The sequence below is a fragment of the Nycticebus coucang genome, chromosome 13 (assembly GCF_027406575.1).
Source record: "Nycticebus coucang isolate mNycCou1 chromosome 13, mNycCou1.pri, whole genome shotgun sequence".
Classification (NCBI taxonomy): Eukaryota; Metazoa; Chordata; class Mammalia; order Primates; family Lorisidae; genus Nycticebus; species Nycticebus coucang.
Window position 1 is genome coordinate 9,761,769 of NC_069792.1, and position 21,785 is coordinate 9,783,553.

The 21,785-nt window shown below is 39.6% G+C and overlaps 1 protein-coding gene across 1 annotated transcript in view; it reads right to left on the bottom strand.

Moving 5' to 3' along the window:
• TOX (thymocyte selection associated high mobility group box) overlaps positions 1–21,785 on the bottom strand; it is a 317,136-nt gene that overhangs the window by 145,288 nt on the left and 150,063 nt on the right. Inside the window, exon 2 of the mRNA XM_053559342.1 lies at positions 15,999–16,064. Within this exon, the coding sequence (XP_053415317.1) occupies positions 15,999–16,064 (66 nt within the window). The remainder of the gene's footprint in view (positions 1–15,998; positions 16,065–21,785) is intronic.

A 21,785-nucleotide genomic window follows, 5' to 3' on the forward strand; every position in this document is an offset into this window, starting at 1 on the left:
GGCGCCAAAGAAAGTAGTGTAAGGTATTCATTGGGTGTTCAGCCAATAAGCCGCATGCTCCTGCGTCCAAGCGCCTGGGGTTATTTTTTCCAGATGGCGTCTATTTGTCTAACAGAAAGAAAATCTTCAAGTTCTACTTGTTAAATGTTGTACGAGTTTTGATGTATTTGTTTAGGAGCTGTCAGAGGACAAGTTTAGATGAAGAGCGACTCGGAACATCTGGAATGTAGACCTGGTCACAGAGACGCACGTTTAAGTTAAAGACAGAGGGTATCTGAGGGAAGACTGATCCCCTGATGATAATTTTTCTTTAATATATAAGGTTCTGCTAAGAAAAAATCACCACCTCTAAAAGTTCAAATTACATGTTATCAAATTCTCCTGTGAACAGTCTATATCTCGTCTCTGGAAAATATATTAGTGCTAGGTGTTGACATTACAAGTTTGATTAAATTCTCATACGTGGGATATATTTTAGACCTTACAGATCTAAGCCGTCAGTTCTTTGAACAAGTATTCACACAGGAAGTAGCATAAAAGATGCCCAAAAGGAAGGTGAGAGAGGGGAATTGTGTTATTAATACCTAGTTCATTCAACGCACTGTATCAACGCACTTTGACTGTGTTGTCTTTGTTTAATCCAATCTTTTGGTAGCTATTATTACTCCCAGTTTCCAGAAGAGAAAATTGAGGCTCAGAAATTAAATAACTCCTCTGTTTTCACTCAGCTGGTAAAAGATCAAGTCAATATATCTGAGGAATAGGTATATGAAGAGGGCATTTTTATTACTATGATATTGACAACAGTAGTTTAATTGCTACTATTTTATTAGGCTGAATGACACAAAATTGCCAACACCCAATTTTGATAAACAAAATTTCATAATTTAAGAATAAGCATGAGTATCAGGTCTTTTTCTCCCCGAATTTCACCCCATTGCCCCCTCACTGAAATTAAATATTTCCTCTCTTGAAACACAAGATTCCATGACTTGTCCCTTTGTCAACACTGCAAATGCTGAATTGTTGATACCTATCTTTTAAGAAGTTAATTGGTGCCTGTTTGAAGCTCTCTTGAATAAGCCACAATTAATTCCAATGAGAAAGAAGAAAGATGTTTTTAACTTTGGAAATGCCATGAAACCTCCGAAAATACTAAGGGACAGTCTACCTTTGTTACACTATGACTTTTATCCTAGAGTAGTTAAATCTTAATTTGTGGTTTTTTAAAGGAAGGTTTAATTGGTATAGCTTTACTTTCAGTGATAACAATTGTACTCCCATTTAGCTAAGCTCCATGGTTTATTTTCACGTAATTACACATTAACGTTATTTAATCTATGCAATTATATACCCAAACCACAGATTCCACAACTTCACTGGTAATGGGTAGTTATGTGGATCAAGAATTGTAACAACATAAAGTTACTCAGTAGTTTCTGTTCTTTACATTAGAAGTCATAATACGGTTATTTGCCACGAGCCCATTACACTGTAATTGATGCCATATTAAAGTAGAGTGGTAATTGTATAAATGTCAAAATGTCCCAGAACTTAAAAAAGTGCAATGCCAGACTGATTACTTTTTATGTGGAAATGAATTAGCTAATTCCTCAACATTGGCTTCTATGATATGATGGATTGATTTTGACTTTTAAAACCTTACTAGGGATATGTTTAACCTAACAATGGTGAGTTTTACAGTGCAGACAATTTGCAGTTTGGGGGGATGGATACAATAGGTTGTGATTCAGCGCATTCCCTTACTCCCCGTGAGGCTGCCTAGTGTTTGATGTTTGTTGAATGAATAAACAAATGCATCAATGATGTCTGTCCACACAATTGGAGAGAAGGTACTTGGGGACAGTGGGGTGAAATTCAGACCATATTTTCAATGATCTTAGATCCCTACCATATTAACTAAAGGTAAATTTGAAACAAATAAGCATATAAAGTGATTTGGTCTAAACCAAACCATAACATGATCCAAAGGATTCACAGAACTCAAACTTAAGTTATTGTGAATTAACCAGATTCTCCCTCATCTTCAGCTGCTCACTCGTGATGGACACTGGAGAGTCTGGCTATTGGCCGAGCATCGCCCCCAAAGGGCCCTGAATTAGAGTGCAGTGTGTTACTAGGAGATTTAGTTAATTCTGGAAAATGGATGAACTTCGCAAGACCCCATGGGTACTGTTGGGAGCGTTAATTAAAGTAGTAATTTCAAAACAGTACCAACCTCAAGAGAGTACTTTTACAGTTCTAAATAGAGTCAATGACAACTTTAGGCCATCCTCTTAAAACCTTAAAATATGACAGCTGCACATTTAGCTCACACAGTGCTGCACCTTCCTCTGATGAGGAAGGGACAGATTTTGGACTGGGGGGAGGTACACAAGGTGTCCTTCAAGGACTGACAAGAAAGGCACAGCACGAATCAGAAAGACCCGAGGCTTGTGAATCCAATGGACAGAGTTTGTACCTGGGGTCTGCAAAGCATTTCTTCCCTTGGGTTCTGAGGCAAGTATCTTATCCCTCATGAACCTCAAGTTTCAAAAACTGCCCAATGAGTTTTTTTGAGCATTACAAACAAAAACACAGTTAAAAAACTTAACAGTGCATGTTTGCCAGACAGAAAGTGCTTGATAAACTCAAGTTTTACCCAGCTGTGGTTACGTATCATGGATGGGGTTATGTCCAACACCTATAGGCAGGATGATTGAGGATTTAGACACGTTCCCCCAAACCTCATTATAACAGAATTTTAGTATACCCATATTTGCCATTGATGAGCCCCATTCATGATTAATGTATTTATTTAATTGCTCCCCATAAATAGCTAAGATAAGGCTTCACCTTCATTTTAATGGGATTAAATTGTATTTTTTAATTAAAGAATAAAAAGATGGTGAATAACAGAGGAAGGTGCTCAGGATGACTTAATGAGCAGAATGCAGATGATTTCCCTCCCTGACCCCTGGGGGCCTGGCCCGGCAGGTGTTGACAGTCCACTCCTCCCTACCAGGTACAAGGCCAATGTGACCAGAATGTCACTGTTTAGTTTTGCACAAAAGCTACACTTTCTTCCCCACTGGCTAAGTCCTGGAAAGGCTATTTTCCCTGGGTGACTCTTGGTTAGGAGGTCAAACTGCTAATCAGAAGGATCACTTTTGAGGCTAGAATCCAGAGACAGGGGTTAGGAAAGTAAGGGGGTCCCTCCAATCTGCTTCCGTCTGAGCCACTCAGATGCCTTTTCAGCCATCTGACTAAAGCCCAAGTCCTTCCTGGGTCCAACCTTCCCAGCCTCTCATTTCAGTGAAAATGAAAGGAAACTTCTCAGCCGATTTCTGGAAGATCTCATTGGCCTTGTTTGTTTGAAGACATGGGCTCCTTTTCCTCCTACTGCTTTCCAAATTCCACAATCTGGGTATCCTGTTTACATTATTTTCTCCTTTTGCAGCCTACATTTCCTTTTGCTACAGCCTGTTCTTATATTTTTAGTCTACATTATTACATCTGGAAGTGGAATGTTAATTATGCTGACTTTTCTTTTGAAGTCAGAGAATTCGTGTTTTCATACTTAGATAGAGTGTTAATATACGCTAACCAGGAACGATTAAAGGGAGATCTCTCCTGGACTTTGCCTTTTCTTCTCTTTTTAAAACCCAGTCTTTCCACCAAGAGACACTGGATTTGTGGGTCTCTGTCTACATATTGCAATCACCATACAGAATACTCAATCTTTGGTGACAACAAGTCCCATAACTCAAAAGAATTCAAAAGATACCATCTTGTACGTATCTTTAAATTATGTGATGGATTCATACAGTCATGCATACACTAAAAATATGGCTACGGTTATAACTTGGTAAAATATGCTTCTCATATAGAACTTTATTTGAAGCATAAATAGATAGTACTGCCATCAAACATACACCGAATGCCTTAATTTTTAATCTGTAACATAATTCCTGAAGCTTAAGCATAGAAAATTCCAATGTTTAGTCATGTTTTGTCTCCTATTACTGAACATTCTTGTTTTGTGGTTCAGATAACCGAATGAAAAGCAAAATAAACTGAAAAGTTTATTAGAAAAATAATAAACTTTCTCTGTGTATTTTCGAGAGTTAAGATACTGCAGGTGCTGGTGATTTTTCTTGAAAGCATTTAAAGAGCATCAACCTAATCTCTGGTTTCTTTTTAGAAGACCTTCAGAAGTAGGTATTTTTCAGATTCCTTTGTCTCTGCATGAACGAGGGTTGATAGCTCAAGACTATAATGTATTACTGTGGAAAGCTTTGGTCTGTTACATAAATCATCTTAACACTCAGCAAAGAATCGTCCAACAGTGCCATTGATGTGCTCAAGCCAATGATCCTGCAAACAATTTTTTTGTCTTTCTTCACATGTTAGACAATAGCAATAAATCATCTTCCTTTAAAAACACACAATGTACTAATTTTTTCAAGCAACAGTTACTAGAATGAGATTTTTGGTAGAAAGCATAACATTTATTTTATTTGTGCTCATTTATTTCCGTAACCCGTGTTAAGTTGAAGGCGACGAGTCCCTCATTTATTCTAGCAACACTCGATGTGTACCTACTATGTGTCAGAGACAAAGAACCAGAAGACACAGTTTGTTATAAAGGGAGTTCATGAGAAGAGAGAAATAGAACTTAGGCCCCGGATAAAGAGCAGTCAGGTCTGAGGTGTCAAATGAAGTGAGAGGACAGTGTGAATGAAAGAGGAATTACTTGAAGCCCTGGGATGATCAAGGGAATCAAGCAGATTTACACCCATATCAGGGCCAGGAGATCAGACCCTCCTGCTAAGATAAGTGATCAGGGAGGCGCACAGAAGGGACAAATGAACAAGTCTGAGCAAGGAGGTTCAACAGCAAGCTCAGGTCTTCAACCTGTCAGATAATTTCAAGGCCCAGCTGCTCGGGAGGCTGAGGCAAGAGAATCGCGTAAGCCCAAGAGCTGGAGGTTGCTGTGAGCTGTGTGACGCAAAAAAAAAAAAAAGATAATTTCAAGGGCAAGATTGGTCCCATCAATCAATCTTTGGGGTACTAGGCTCAATGAAGGCTTTTACTGGGACTGGGGTGCAACACAAAATTTCCATTATGTAAAACCAGTGGTCAAAGCCTGCACGAGGCCAGAGAGCAGGATCACCTGGAGCCTACCCCAGAGAACATCTGCCCTTAGCTCTTCCTGGGGCCAGGGGCTGGGAGAGCTTTGCGCCTTGAGGTCAGGGCTTATAGGCTGACACTTTCAGGATTCAGGGGGTTCAGGGGTTGTAAGCTAAACACTTGAATCAGATTAGTTGTGGGTGGGGCAGGGTAACTTAATTTTCTTCCTTTGGGCAGCGCCTGTGGCTCAAAGGAGTAGGGCGCAGGCCCCATGTACTGGAGGTGATGGGTTCAAACCCAGCCCCGGCCAAAAAAAAAATCTGAAAAAAAAAAAAAATTTTTTTTTTCTTCTATAATGGCTGGTGCCAGATTCCCCTCCCCATGTACTTCCAAAAAACTCCCTTACCATTTTCAGGGAGAGGTTTTTTCCTGCCAACAGCCATTCACGATACTGGAGTAGAGCAGGGATCTGCCTTCTCTCAGCATTGCTTGGGGTCTACAAAGCTTCTAAGCAGTACCTTTTAGGGGACATTTTAAAACCAGGCCTTGGGTTCAGCTGTCATAAATAAGGGTCTCCCCTTCCGCTAAAAACCCCCCAAGCTTCCAGAAAACAAATAACGTACTTCCCCAACAGTCCACACACGAATAATCAGAGACTCTGACTGACGCAGAGAAGGTACTTCTGAAAGTTAGTCGGGGCTCAAGCACATCATGCCAGATAGGTCAGCATTACACATCCATTGCTTAATGGGGATCACTGACGTCTTTCATCTCTCTGTTTAGTCTATAATTTTATATAAAAGGCAACCTGTAATTTTTTTCTCATCTACATTGTTCTCAGTTCTGAAACTGAGTTCAAACATCCCGAGGTCCAATTCTAAAGTTTCGGGTTTTCCTTCATAAATAACCTATGCAACCAGTTTTTTAAAAAGTAGAAAACATACATGAAAAAAAAAATCACCTTTAATTCAACCACTTAGGACAAAACATTACTAAAATGTTTATTGTTCAAGAATTTTAGTGTTTGGGGCTTTTGTTTTTGTTTTTAATAACGAAAGTCAGATCATAGGGCTCTGATCTTTTTGATCGTTTGTTTGTTTATATTTGTTTTTTGGGGGCTCTGATCTCAAAGCTAGAAATTCTAAATGCAAATCTCAGTCCATATCTTGGCAGATGCAGTCACTGAATTTCTCTAAGCCTCAGTTTCCATAGCTGTAAGGCAGGAATGATAATATTAAACTTATTAAGTATTTATTAGGATTAAATAAGATAAATGAGGTAATGTAAACACTTCGGGTAATACACACGTTCAGAAGAAGCAATCAATAAACGTTAGCTACATCGTGATTATATAATTATATCATTATATAATTTATTCTGATCACTTAAAATGAATTGTGAAAAATTTCCCATGCAAATACATGTTGGCTATATTATTGTTTAAACAGCTGTATATTATCTTCATGTTCTATAATTCATTCCACCAATTTTCTATCTTGAACATTTAGGATGTTTCTAATTTTTCTGTTACAAATCACGCTAGAATGAATAACCTTATTCATTTATTTCCCGAGGGGACAATGTTGTAGAGTTCTATATTTACACTTAAATGGAATCATGGAATGTTTGCTCAAGAAGAAACCTAAGAAATCATCTCCCCACTTTGCAGATGAGGAAGATGAGGTACAGAGAAGTTAATTTATTTCCTCATATTTATAGAACCATTTGAGTAATGGGTAAACCCACAGAATCATTATATAGATTTGTTTCACATTTAATAGTTGAATGAAATGCATTTGGTTTTAATATAACATTTTTAAACATACGTATCTTGGAGTTTCAATAACTTTTCTTTAAAAAAAAAAAAAAGCCCTGTATTAAATTCATTTTTGCTGACAGGTTCTAGGTGCTCAATCAGATGCAAGCAGCCAGCATGGGGTCGAGCCTCAGTGTCAGCCTACTTTTAAAGGCATATATTTTATATATAAATTTTAAAATACATGCTGTAAGTGTTTATAGCTATAGTTTTCGGTTTTGTCTGTGAGTAGAAATCAGTAAATACTAGGTGTATGAACTCACATTTTGCATAAATAAACCAAATGAGCGGAGGACTGGAGCTGACAGGTGGCCTGTATTCTTGGTTTGGCTCTTCAATCAAGGGATCCAGAGAAGAGAAAAAGAAGCTCCTGTCTCTACTCATCACACACTGATAGGCACGTCCTTTTCCTTGGATTGCTGTACCAGGAAAGAACCTTTATATAGTGGAGGTCATTTCCCTCCCTACATCTTTGCTACAAAGAAAGCTTATGTCGGCTGAAAGTAGGGATGTGGAAGAAAAAAAAGAGTTGAACAAGTAGAAAGAATTGCCCTAATTTAATGAAGATAAGACCCCGTCACATTCAGTTTCCCAGAGGGTGGGATCCTCGGGGGAGGGTAAGACATGGCCTGTGGAGAGACCTCCTGTGCTTTGTTAGTGTCCATGGGGGGAGCGAGCCCTGGACTTGGACTGCAGGGGGAAGGGGCGGGTGGTGTGAAAAAGGCTAGGAAAGAAAAAGGAGAAGGGATCATCATTCCAGATCAACAAATGCCAGTAGCAGAGAACTACTGCACCTGTATTGCTCTTTTATGGGAATAAATATGAAATTACTGCTATTATAGCTAAAAAATTATCAGATATCCATGGTCTCGTTTGGCCCAACTTACTATTTCTCAGAGTATTCCTTCCCGTGTAACACACTGTAACTATCTCAGTGCTATAAAGGACTGAAGCACGTGTGTCAACATTTTGACCTTAAAGTTCTAAAATAAAATTAAGCCTAGCTGACCAAGGATGGACTCCATTGTGGGCTGTCCAGCTTACGGAGTCAGGGTCCTGGCTCCGATATTTCCTATCTTTTGGACGTTTAGTCTAGTCACTCTGTTTCTCATCCTCACTGTACTATCATAAAGATGAAATGAGATGATGTCTGCAAACCGTTGGTTAGCTCCTTATGAGAAAGAGGTACTTCCCACTGACAGCTGTTATGATTATTATTATTGTTGTTGTTCTTATTGTAATTAATTATTATGAATTTACTTCATTGCTGACACTGGGGTAGGAGAGTGCTACTATAAACTTCCAGCCAAGCAGATGCTTCCTACTACAGAAACTTAACATCATCTCTATAAGAAAAGACATGTAGTTGAGGTGAGAACATCAGAAAGAAGCAGCCCTCACCGTGTGTGTGTCTGTATGTGTGTGTGTGTGTGTGTGTGTGTAAGGAGAGCCTTCTTGTGAAATGCTAGGAAGCCCAGTTGCATATAGGGAAGCTTTCCTCACTGTGCTCAAATAGCAACCCCCAGGGCCCTTGTGAGTTCCAGACAAGGCTATCCCTTTGAATAAGTTGACACTGAGTCTTAGAAGTCACTTTCTTGACTCTGCTACCAACAGGATCAGTTATCACAGTTGAGGAACAACAAAGAGGGGCGGCGCCTGTGGCTCAAGGAGTACGGCGCCGGTCCCATATGCTGGAGGTGGCAGGTTCAAACCCAGCCCTGGCCAAAAACCACAAAAAAAAAAAAAGAGGAACAACAAAGACTGTGGGGAGAACATGTTCCAACATAACCACCAATTAATTTCAAATCATTAAGGGTTATGATTAAAATGCTTTTATGTCCAAAACTGAAATAACATCGATCAGGAAGAACACAGGAGAAAGTAAAAAATACGGAAATAGATAAAGATTAAACCAAAAGAAACCCTCTTTGTGTTTCTGGGAAGTGTAGTTAGGTATGCTCCCAAACCGAGGAACTGAAACTTCAGAGGGAAACTTGACACTTTTTGAAGGGTGTTTGGGGGGGCAGGTGAGGATGTGCAGAAGGCAGTCTCAGAGGATACAGGTGGGTGGAAAACACCTCGGCTTTTCTGAGCCTCAGTGTTCTCATACTAAAAGTGGGCAAACTGCTTCTACTTGACACTGAATTTCTTTTTTTCTTTTTCTTTCTTTCTTTTTTTTGAGACAAAAATCTCACTCTGTTGCCCAGGCCAGAGTGCCCTGATGTCAGCCCAGCTCACAGCAACCTCAAACTCCTGGGTTCAAGCGATCCTCCTGCCTCAGTAGCCTCCCGAGTAGCTGGGACTACAGGAGCCCACCATGACCCCTGCCTCTAATTTTTCTATTTTTAGTAGACACGGGGGTCTCACTCTTGCTGAGGTTGGTCTTAAACTTCTGAGCTCAAGTGATCCTCCTGTCTCGGCCTCCCAAAGTGCTGGGAGTCCAGGCTGAGTCACCATTCCTGGCTGACACATTGACATTTTTAAAATTCAGGGCTGTTTCGATTTAGAACAATCTTTAAGAGACTTAGAAATGGAGTTGGCGTAGGGCAGTGTCTGTAGCTCAGTAGGTAGGGCGCTGCCCATATACACTGAGGCTGGCAGGTTCAAACCCGGCCCGGGCCTGCTAAACAACAATGACAACTGCAGCCAAAAAATAGCCAGGCATTGTGGTGGGCGCCTGTAGTCTCAGCTACTTGAGACTCTGAGACAAGAGAATCGCTTAAGCCCAAGAATTTGAGGTTGCTGGGAGCTGTGATGCCATGGCACTCTATCGAGGGTGACATAGTGAGACTCTCGTCTCTTAAAAAAAAAAAAAAGAAAGAAAGAAAATAAAAAGAAATGGAGTTGGCATAAACAGGTGACATTATTCAACATATGATTGTTATTAATTTGAAATATTCTTGGGGACATTCTTTAGTGATAGTTTTATGATAAGTGGCAGAAAAAATACAGCATGTTATAATGACAAGATTTAACAGGAAGGATCATATAGTCTTTTATAATTGACCATGTGCCGAAGAAAAAAAAGTCTTCAAAATACAACTGTGAATAAGCCAAAGGGCTGTTTTCAAAAGGTATCAAATTCCAGGGCCTAACTATTCAGGCTGAGTAGAGGAACCACCGGGCTTCTTCCCAAGGCCTAAATGTGCTGGCATCACGCAACATTTGCCCACACAGCAAACCATGTACCACATGGAGCTGGAGATTTTGAGAATCTGTTTTTACCAGTAATGCTATTTTGGTCAGATATTTTCATAATTTTTATCACTGAAATACATTTCCCTAATGCTTGAAAAAACATACTATTAGACAATTATAATAAAATTCTCATGTATACCCAGCAACAAACATTCATTTTCTGAAATAAAAAATGAGTCTTATATTCACAAATCCCACAGCTTGGAAATGTATATGATACACCACATTTAACCTGTCAGCAGCCTCATTAGTGTCAATGAGTAGAAACTGGCAATCAGGAGACGGTAGGCTCTACATATGTTTATGTTTTAAAATGTTCCTAAAATAGCTCTGCTGCTGAGGAAAACGCTTTTACTGGACAAATTTGTGATTTTAGAAAGTAATTTCTAAATGAATGAATTTCAGTTTCAACTTTAAGGTCTATTTACATTTCCCAGGAATTCATTTTTTCATGTACATGATCATTTTACAGCTAACAGAGTCAATCCTCCACTAAAATAATAATAATCACAATAAATAATAATAAAGGCTGGGTGGGTAAAGAATTATCTAAAGTTCAACTATTCCGATGTGGATGCCTCCCCTCCCCCGCAAAAAAATACAGAAAGACTGGTGTGTGTTTGGCTATCACCAGCCCTAAGATATATATTTGTATGGTGCCTGTATTCAGTATCCACACAGCTATTAAGACATTTTTATAAACTGCAAGAAATATGGGAGCTATTTTAAGATATAATGCTGAAAAACAGACTTCCATGTAAGAAGCCAATTTAGGAAGAAAACAACATAAACAATAGTAACTTGTGTGCTCAAGTGAAGCATCTTTTTAATTTTGAGTAATGAAGATGTCGAGCCAAATGCTAGCGTAGTTTAACTTAATTAGGTGGCCTATTTTTCCAGGCATCCTTTCATTTCCCATTGAAAACTCAGCTTGTATGCGAGGCAACAAGACCAATTTTGTCTGTAATGAATACCTCCGGGACTGCACAGCGTAATCATTTGAATGTTACACTGAAGACTGGTTTGAGAAACTAGTATCGGCTTGTTAAGATGCCAGACTTTGTTAGACTAACTAGATTACTCAAAGTGTGGCAGCTTTATCATTTTATTGGGTCAATGGTCAAAAAGTCAAGTTGATTTTATCTCTGAAATTTCTGCCAAAAGGACCCAATCTAAAAGTAAGTGGTCTAATTTATAGTTCAAATTTATGTCACAATCATGGAAATTTTATGGCCCATAGGAAAGGGATTTTTTTCCCCAAAAAATAGCTTTAAAAATATTATACTTTCTAGGCCCTTTTTGTCATACCCCGTTTACACTCTAACCTGAAGAATTTTCTCATTTAGGAAAACATGCGTTTAAAAAAACCATAGTCATTAATGTGTTTGCAAATCTCAAAACACCATTCTAATGGAAGATTCGAGAAAATAGGTGTATAAAAATAAAAAACTTAAGAGAATCCTATTGGTTCTGTTGCCATTGTATTGCTAAAGACAAAAAACATATCACTGTAAAAATAACTGCCTATGATTATCCAGTTTATTATCATTTTAACTCTTTGTATCTTCTACTTGAAATGATTCTCCAAGAAGCCAGAAGTGCTCGAAACTTCTGTTAATATGTAAAATTAACAGAATTAACACAAATTAATACTCATTTTTCAACAAGTAATGCCGCCTATCTCTGATATATCGGACATTATTTTAGGAGATCTGGACAGAACGAAGAGCAAGTTCCACCACCAAAAGCTCACAATCGGGTGGGTAAAAGAGGGTGCCTCCTGTGCCGGATGACACAGAGGGGCAAATATGTGCCTCGGGAACTCGGACCTGACACTGGCAAGGCACTATTTAGCCAAAGTGAGAATAGAAATGTGGAAGTGAGAGAAGGCGGAATGAGTTTGTGAGAAACTGTGAGGCCCAGAACGAAGACAGACATTGTGTAGTTGGAGAAAAGGCGACAGATTCCAAAGTTAAGTGGAAAGTAGAAGCAATGCTGTCTGGTATTAACTAGAGGCTGAATGACGAGGGGCCTTGGGTGTTTGGGTAGGCGGTGTTGACACTTCAAACTACAGGCGGTACAGGAACAAAGAGACATTTAGGGGGTGAGGAAGCAGGTTGGAGGTGACGAGTTGTGGCCTGATGAGCTGAAAGGTTGAGTCAGCACTGCCGTCAGGAATAGGTGTCCAGCAGTGACACCTAAAGCTGAGACTCACACCAGAGCGGCCGTGGATCCACGCACACTATTCAGACTTTATTTTCGAAACGTCTTCTATGAAACCTATGTCGAATGCTTGGTGTAAGGGTCCAGGGAAACATAATATTGCTGTATTTTACCACTGTCATTTTTATTCTTGAGATTTGAGGGACTGGGACAGAGATAGAGCTTACGTGGGGGTTGGAGCAGAGAAAGAGAAACGTAAGATCACAACGTAAGAATCACTTAAAATATGACTTTGGGTCAGGACATTTAATATTTAGGGTTGACCATGATGCTCAGAATTAACAAGAAAATTAGTTCAAACTTCAAGGGTGACAGTGATTGAAAGAAGGAGAAAGGAAGGAAGGAAGGAAATAAGGAAGGAAGGAAGGAAGGGAGGGAGGGAGGGAGGGAGGGAGGAGAAGAGAACGAAGGAAGTGACGTGGGATGGAGGGGAACCAAACAGAGCAAAGGCCAAGGTCATGGAGGAAGTGATGTGTTAAAAAATTCTGGTTCAATCAAGTAACCTGTAGCAAGGCTGAGTAATAACCACTATTTCACTAAGTTACCCTGCCTCTTTTTTTTTTTTTTTTTTTTTTGGTGGCAAGAACAGGTAAAATCTACACATTTAGCAAAAATCCTAAGGGCAGTTTTTCCTCCTTGTACGTTAAATCTCCGGACTTGGCCATCCTGTCTATCTGCTACCTTGTATCCTTTGGGTCTAGATACTGTCGCCTCAACCAAGCACAAATTCCCAGTGAGAAAGGAGCAGGTCTCTGATGAGCTGCCCCTCTGGCTCTCCTGTCATAAGCCCCTCACATTCTCCCCCAAACTGCAGGGAGGACCCTCCAAGTTGATGAGGTGGGAAGCAACACAATCCCTTCAACCAGGGTTTGGAAGCACACAAAGACCTTTCTGCATTGTATAGTTCAAGTTCTATCCACGGTAAGAAAAATTAAATGATGTTTTAAATTAAAATAGTGAGTGACCAGCACATTAATAGCTATTCGAGGAGAAAATGGTCACTATTCCAAGAATAGTGCCAGAGCGAATTGGAAGTCTTACGGGTTTTTATTACATACTCGTCAGGCTTACTGTGGGGCAAAATAGTCCATTTAAAAGCTGCCTATCAATTACAAAACTATACGCAAAAGTTTTAAGGATCTGTACGCTCTAGCTTAAGAGGTATACAGTGAGTGCAGTAGATAGCGCCAAAGAGCCCTTGGGGACTGTCTAAAAGAATATCATTAATTTTTACAGTGTATTTCCCTTTCTGGAGCAATTCCAGCACTGGCTTTCTATAAAAATCATTTCAAGTTTAGAATTATGCTATTTGCTTGCAGCAACATCACAGGAGCAGTAGAGCACCATATGTTGCTACTTAGCAACTTACTCTATAAGTCCCAAAGCATGTACTGATTTGAAAATTGAACAGGAATTATAATTGTTGAGTGATGCTATGAAGCAAGTGGTCTTGGATTACTAAACTATGCAGATGTTTGATGTTATGTAGGAAAAAGAATAAAACTATTTTTTTTCCTGCAGGATGACTAAAATCTTATTTATGGTCGCCTAAAGGGATAAATTGATTAAAATTCCCTAAAAGAAGACCAGGTAATGAATTCTTGAATATTCTATATTACAGTAAACAAAAGGAATGTTAAGTGTAAAATTTAGCTGAGGCCATTAAGCTTATGTAATTTGTGAAGCTTATCTTCCTCCAGAGTGTGTATTATGTTTCATTAGTCTAATTTTTAAAATAGCACATTCTAAAAACATTTTCATATATACCACACTACAAAAAGAAGAGTTTGCTCCTGGCTCACAAACCTGCCATGTCTTTAGAAAATGCAAGATGTATTTAGAGCCCTCTGTTCCTTCTTTCTAAGTTATCACTTTTAAAACATTGAAAACAGTCTTAGTAACTCCTGACTGAAATATTAAGAAAAATAATGTTAGTTGCTTGATTTCAGTAAGGGCTTCACATTATGCATTGAACTTGAATTTTAAAATCTAAGGAGTCAAGCCATTACGATATATATGCTCTGAACTTCCAATCCTTTATCCAAAACTCTTTTAAGAGGGACATAATGATTCTCTGAAAGGGAGCAAATGCTTTATAAGAGCAATCATTTATTGAGTTTGTGTTTCTACTGTTTCAAACAAATTCAATTAGCCCTTACACTTCAAAACCCTAACGGCACCAAAGAGATGATACCAGCTTCTTTAATCTAATCATAATACTAAACTTGTCAGTACAGTTTTGGGATTGATGGTTAGAAAAAAATTAACAGTAACATTTTTCATTTTTTAATCAAACAGTTCTATTCAGAACTACCTATGGCTCTCAGAGGCTACTTAGCCAAATGAATTCAGTTCAGAATTCTAAATGCTAAGCTCAGCCTTCCAGGGGTATTCTTAGAGAAATCACCTCTGTTGAATGGAAGGAAATACAGTCAGGATCTTTGAACTTCACCATGACCTTTTCAGCTGAACAATACAGTGTAGTTTCCAGAACGTCTGCCAGAGAAGCCTGTGATTGTAATGACTCCTAAAGGCAAAGTTCATGGAGATGCAGGCCTGCCTCTGTTTTGAGTTAAGGATGAGATGTTTTATTCACAGAGTGTATCCCTAACATACACATTCGATTTAACTCACTGACAATCACTCTGCAGAAAAATAGAAGCCCGCTCCCACACTCCTTCTAATTACCAAAATCTATGTGGACAGGTAAGCAGGCATTGAAAACTGCTATGTTAAGATTTTATAGCACATGCAAAACTCAAAAACTACCAAGCTTTCACTGTTCTGGGGGGAAAAAGAAAAAAGATGTTTGTGTCAACAAAATGCTCCTATGAACTCTCCCGCACATGCACCTATTTCTTTTTGCGTACGGTGCTCTTGTATTTTGTTATACTGACACCCAAGGGCAGTTATAATTTTGCTTTAAATGCCCTCACTGGATTATAGGGCCTGGTCTTAAGTATCTAAAAATAAACAGCCAAGCATTTACTTTTTATAAATGTAACCATTTACATTCTCATTGGACTTTTGTTGTCACTTCTCATGATTAAATACCTTGTCAGCCATTCCCAGTGAAATAGATACAAAGGGTGCCCTTGAAAGTTTCAGTCAGGTTGTGCTTTGGGGCCTGAAAGTTCCTCCCCACTCCCTCACCTCCTCCACCTCCCCTGTAGATCTGACAGCAGCCTTCAAGCGCCCACCGGCCGTGTGATTTGGGTTCTGAATGTAACGTTTTGTTGAAAATGGCCCCCACAGTTGATAATTAAAGCTATTTGTGACATGTGTAGCTTCCAATGATTAACTCGTCTACCGTCAAAAGCACAAATACCCTGCACCTGTAAAGACTTTATTTCCTAAAGGTAAAACAACTGTTTAGGAAAGATCATGCTGGCAAAACAGCTGCTTGCCGTTCTGGAGAGAAAACAAGGCAGTGTCTTTCAACAAATGCCAACTCCGCGTTTTATCAGCTCTGTCTCATTAACTGGAAACAAGGCTTAAATGCTTTGTTTATAAATTATGATTATTCCTGATTGCGGCAGTTACTGATAGTGCTACTCATTTGCAATGCAACTCTTTGAATTTGTTTAATTACAATTTGAAACAAGGCAGAGAAGATTAATTAACCCACCTGGCTGGCTGGCACATAGTCCTGGCTCGGCTCTGTCATGCTCATATACATGTTCTCACCGTCAAACTGCGAATGAAATAATAGTAAACATTCAGCAATCTTCATGTGGCTGTGTTTTGTTTTGTTTTGTTTGTTTTGTGTCCTTCTCCTCTCTCTTTTTTTCTCCACCCTCAAACTGGAAAACAGTAGCCATAAAAAATACTGTGGCTGGAACTAAGAGAAATCTGTCATAGCGAGTGAGCCACATCTTTTCTTTGATTTTTCTGTTGTCATCCTTACTGACCCTGGATGTCAGCGATTTGGAGTAATTAGTGCTCTAGTAATTACAGCAAGCAAGCAAGAAATGAGTGGTTTCCTTTCATCTGCAATCTGTTTTAAAACAAAATGGCTCATTTTGCACGCCCTGTATACATATTGCAGTTGGGTTGTAATGAAGTATTAAATGAATGGCGCGGTTTCTGAAAGAAAGGGATAATGGAAAATACTCAGCAGCACAGCTCGGTGCCTTCTGAGTTTAGCTCTCAAAAAAGAAACAGACTTTACATCATAGACTAAAACTGGCTTCACCATAATAGCCTGGCGATTAAAAAAAATTTTAACTTTATAATAATACTTGAAAAGACTCTGGGCCACTTTAACCACGGCTTCGGATGATAATAACAAATAGAGAGGCACAATGAAATTTCCTCTGAAACTTCTCAAAGACATAGAATAAAATGTATTAGAACCGCACAGAAATTCATACACAAATGTGAAAGTGAGGGAGGAAGAAATTCACCAGCGCAGCATAATTGGGAACTATCAAGTAGTTCAGGCCACAACAACAATACCAACAAGAAAATACTTTTCATTATTTGGGTTTTTGAAAGGCGTAATCACTCTATTCAGACTTAATCCTCAGCTATCTTTAGTCCCTTGATAAATGGGCAAAGGCTTCCTCTGTGAGTCAGAGGAAGAATTTTCCCAAGGTAACAATCAAAATGGACAAACACAATCAATGTCCAAGAGCTGGATCTGAGTTTACTTTCACTGACAAGACTCATTTCAGACATGGGAAGTTGAAATCCGAAAAATTACATTTTTAACAGTGTTATGGATAGAGGTGACATGCACAGTCCTAAGGACATACTTCATACATGATAAAAAAAAAGGTGTTAGAACAAAACAGATACTGTGCTTAGGCACTGCATTCCTTCACCTATGAGTTCCCGGGAGAAGCAGGTTATTCAAACACTAGGGATGGACTAAAGCTTCTGAGTTGTAATCAGCAGTAGTGGGTTCCTAGACCATTCACATAAACACAGGCTGTAAAAGTAAAGACCCCTCTAAAGACACTGAGGCACTCACAGACTAAACTCAGAGCATCAGAGGATTTCCTTACCCATCACCCTGTAAATATATTTCACATTATGTGAACAACTTAGCTAAGCAGACATGAAATTACTTATTGTGGTTGTTAACACCAGACAGAAATAATGAGAAAAAAAAGAGCTGGGTGTTTTCGTTGCTTTGTCAACAAGCTCAGGAGCCCTAAATCGAAGTGGCATTACCCAGGGTTGCCGGACAGATGAACACCTTCAACCCCAAACAGTGCAGCCCCGACCAATCCGCCTGCCACTCCTCACAACCCAAGGCCTCACAGCCAGCGTCACTAAGCGTTTCTCCTTCCCAGCCCACTTTTGGAGAACACTGGTTTGTTTGCAAATGTTTTTCCTCTTGAGATGCCAAATAACCATTTAAAATATGGCCAGTTTCTCTGACTATAATAAATTAAAGTAGTGAAGTGAATCAAACACTTCACTGCCTCTGCATCTTCTATAAATGTGTTACTTTCTATTTCATCTTCCCTAACTCATTTTCTAAATCTGGGTTGTTCTCAAGCCAACTAAGGCTTTGAAGTTTTGGTTTTAGTCTTTCCAAAGTGTACACTAATTGAGTACATTTAATGTTAACTGCTCTTGTAAGGATGCTTTCCTCATAAAGTCCCAACACTTAAGTAATACTGAGCTAAGGCTGTAGCAGCATTTTACAGTAAAAGACGGGGGCTACAGGAGTCCATTCTATGCCCGTCACCTTTGTCTTCACGTGTATTAGCTGATGGGCATTAACTGATTTAATCTTTGCCATAACTGAGAATTAGGTATTATTATTACCTACATTTTACAAATGAAGGGACAAAGGCACAGAGAAGTTAAGCTACATACCCGAAGTCACACAGCTTATAGGAAGCAAGTCTGGAATCCAAACTATCGCCAGGCTCTTAACCACCGGAACATAGAAATATATTCTGAATCACAGTGATAAGTTGGCTATCAATTCTAAAGATAATGTCAAAAAATACTCAAAACAGATTGATGGCAATATTTCAATGATAACATCACATTGTCTACAATTTCTGTGGTACCATGAGGATTTCAAAGAAACAAAGAGTTGTAGGGAGCTGTCAATTTAATCATTAGTCTGGCAGAATATCTCTGGATATTTAAAAGACTGAGGGAGTATGATGGATAATTTGATGCGTCAATGTGACTGGGCCACAGGATACTCAAACATTTGGCCAAACAGTATGCTGGGTGCGTTTGTGAGGGTATTTCTGGGTGAGGTTTACATCTGAATTGATAGCCTGGGAAAACAGATGCTCGCCCCAGTTGGGTGGGCCTCATCCAATCAGTTGGAAGCCTGGACAGCACAATAAGGCTGACCCGAAACAAGGATTCCTCCTGCCCAACTGCTGAGCTGAGACATCAGTCTTTTTCTGCTTTTGGACATGAACTAAAACACTGGCTCTTCTTGGGTCTCAAGCCTGCCAGCTTTCAGTTGGGAACTACACCATCCTTTCTCCTGGACTCCAGCTTGCCAACCACAGGTCTTGGGCCTTCTCAGCCTCCATAGTAACAGGAGCCAATTCCTTATAATATATCTCTTCTATTAATCATATCCACACACACGGATGTAGCTAGATGCACAGACATCCTGTTGGTTTTGTTTCTCTAGCGAACCCTCATCTAGGTGACTTTTCCTTTTTCTGACATATGGCCTTGTTCTGTCACGCAGGCTGGAGTGCAACCGTTGGATCCTAACTCCCTGCAGCGTTGAACTCCCTGGCCTCAAGTGATCCTCCTGCCTCGGCTTCTCGCACAGCTGGGACGACAGGCGCACACTGCCACCATGTTAGACTACATTTTAAAATTTTTGGTAGAGATGGGGTCTTGGATGTTGCTCAGGCTGGTCTCCAACTCCTGGCCTCATGTGATTCTTCCCGCCTCTGTCTGCCAAAGTACTGGGGTTACAGGCATGAGCCACCATGCCGGGCTCTCTTCTTTCATTACTATCAGGCTATTCAGAACTCCTCTAAAAGCACGTTTCTGGTGGGCCTACAATGTAGAAGCACATTTATTTCATGCTATTGCTTGTTTTTTAGGGGAGGAGAGCCACGGTGATTTTGCTGTCAGAGTCTCTGGTCTCATTTCCCGTCAGCCTGCCTCTCCTCCAGTACCCCCACACAATCACAACTCTTCGTTCAGAAACTGCCCTACCCTTTCACGTGTTGGTTAGACTCCTCAGCTCCCTGTAGCGCGGGCTGGGCTGTCACCAGGCCCTGGGCCCTTCCGACCCTGCTTCTGGACAAGGTTTGATATCAGGGGACTCACTCCCCTGCGAGCTACCAAAGAGCAATGACTTATCTTTGGTGTCTTGATAGCGCTGGCACATAGTCTCAAAAACTGTATATTGTCTAAGTAAAAAACTAAAATATATTTACTTGACTATGTAGATTATCTTCCTAGAGAAGTAATGACTTGAGAAGAGGAAGAAGATTCAGTTTTTAGAGAAACAGTTGGATGGTTTTTAAAGAAAGTTGACTCCAAGTTTTACAGTGGATTAAAACTCGTAATAGGGGAGCCAAAGCTGCTTAAAGGGAAAGGAAAGAAAGAAAATGAAGGACAAAAATGGCCAGGGCACCATTCTCCAAGGCCAGGTTCACTCCTTCCTCAAGATTTTCATTTAATATACAACATATATATTGGTGAGGAAATAAGAGACATGGCTATAAATAAATGTTTGCTGTTTTGCTGAAGAATTTTGAGTTGCCAAACAAAAATTTTTGTGTGTCAGAACAGGCCTAGATATTCTCCTGTGCTTAAAGGATTGTGGTTGGACAAACTCCTGGACCCAGTGGAAAAGAGTAAGCCCAGACGCCAGCAGGTCCCCTGCTGACCCGCAACAGATTTATGCCATCCCTGCACTTACACAGCTCCATCCAAACACACCCTGTCCAGGAGCTACTGCCAAGGGCCTCAATAGTCCTCCCGCTGATCCTAAAATCTCAGAATGCACCCCATGTCCTGAGCTTAGGGCCATTTGTCATTTGAAGTAGAATTACAGCTCATCATCCTGGAATTTTGGGTAAGTTCTATGAAGACATCATATCTGAATCCCTCATGTAATGATTGGAGAAATATTAACAGATTTTCTTCATTGGTTATGAGGTCCGTCTGGAACTAGAACAAAGACCTGGATGCCTAGTAGAAGAGTTTCTCACTATCACATACTACCGTAGGGTCCGTCACACGAGGGGCGTGGGGGATCTGTGGCTGCTGTGCTAAACTCTACCTCCATAAAAGTGGGGTCACAGTTAATGACTCTCTGTGCAGGGGGGTGTGCATGCCCCCCACACCTGCAGGTACAGCATTTGTGTGATCACGCTCGAAGGACTCTGCTTCACTCTACCCGAGTTACCTATCAGATGACCATTATTAATGACTGCTGTAACAGAATTGCTTTATCAAACGTAACTAACTGAATTTTCTGACCCCTTACACTCATCGTAGTTACTATTCTGAGAAGTCAACTGAATTTAGGCATCGTTAACTTTTCAAAACATACCCAAGCACACCAGGACTTTTAATTTCCATGCATTCTCAATTTAAAACCTGAAGTCAACTTTGGAAGAATAAATAGACTGACTTATTTAAATCTAAATGTAAATGGCATCAACCCAGGATTAGCCCTTCTGACCAAGAGCATTTAGACTCTTTATTGTGTTTTTATTTGAAAGCACCAGGGGATACAATCATATAAAAAGTCATTTATAATCTTCTAGTACAGTTTTTTGAAATTGTTTTTAGAGGATATTAACCAAACCCATAATCCCCAAAGCTTTCGTACTAGGCGGTTATTATTTCTTCTATTTAAAAACTGGAAACAGAAATCTAGCACCATTTGAACATAATGAATGACAAGCAAAACTGAGTGATATTAGGCTACCAAAACCACTAGAACAAGAAAAATCAAAGATGGGATGTAAGTATAAATCAATCACTGGCTCTGCTACAGAAAATGAGATCTTTTTAGAGAAACTATTAAAAGAAAACCAGAAAACTGCTGCAGAGAGAAGGGAAAAAAAACAACCTTGTGGATCCACGAAACAGTACCACGTTGTTTCCCTGTAAAGGGGAAAACCTCACATTTCTGGATGTTTTCTGAAGGGATATTTGATACTTTGATTTTTTTTTTTTTTTTACAAAACAGCTAAAAATGGAAATGTTTATAACGGGGAGCTAATTTGACATTTCTTAGAAGATGCATGGTAATAAATCATTACAAGAGAGGCTAATATCCTCAAAATAAGATTTCCATTTCTGTACTGCCTGGCCCAATACAAGATCACAAGTCATCTATTATTTTTAATGGAAGACATAACTTAATGAAGTCAAAGACTCTGCTGTTTTGTACAGGGCAAAGCATGTGAGTATGACGTGTGACATGAAGGGTGACAACGTGCACACA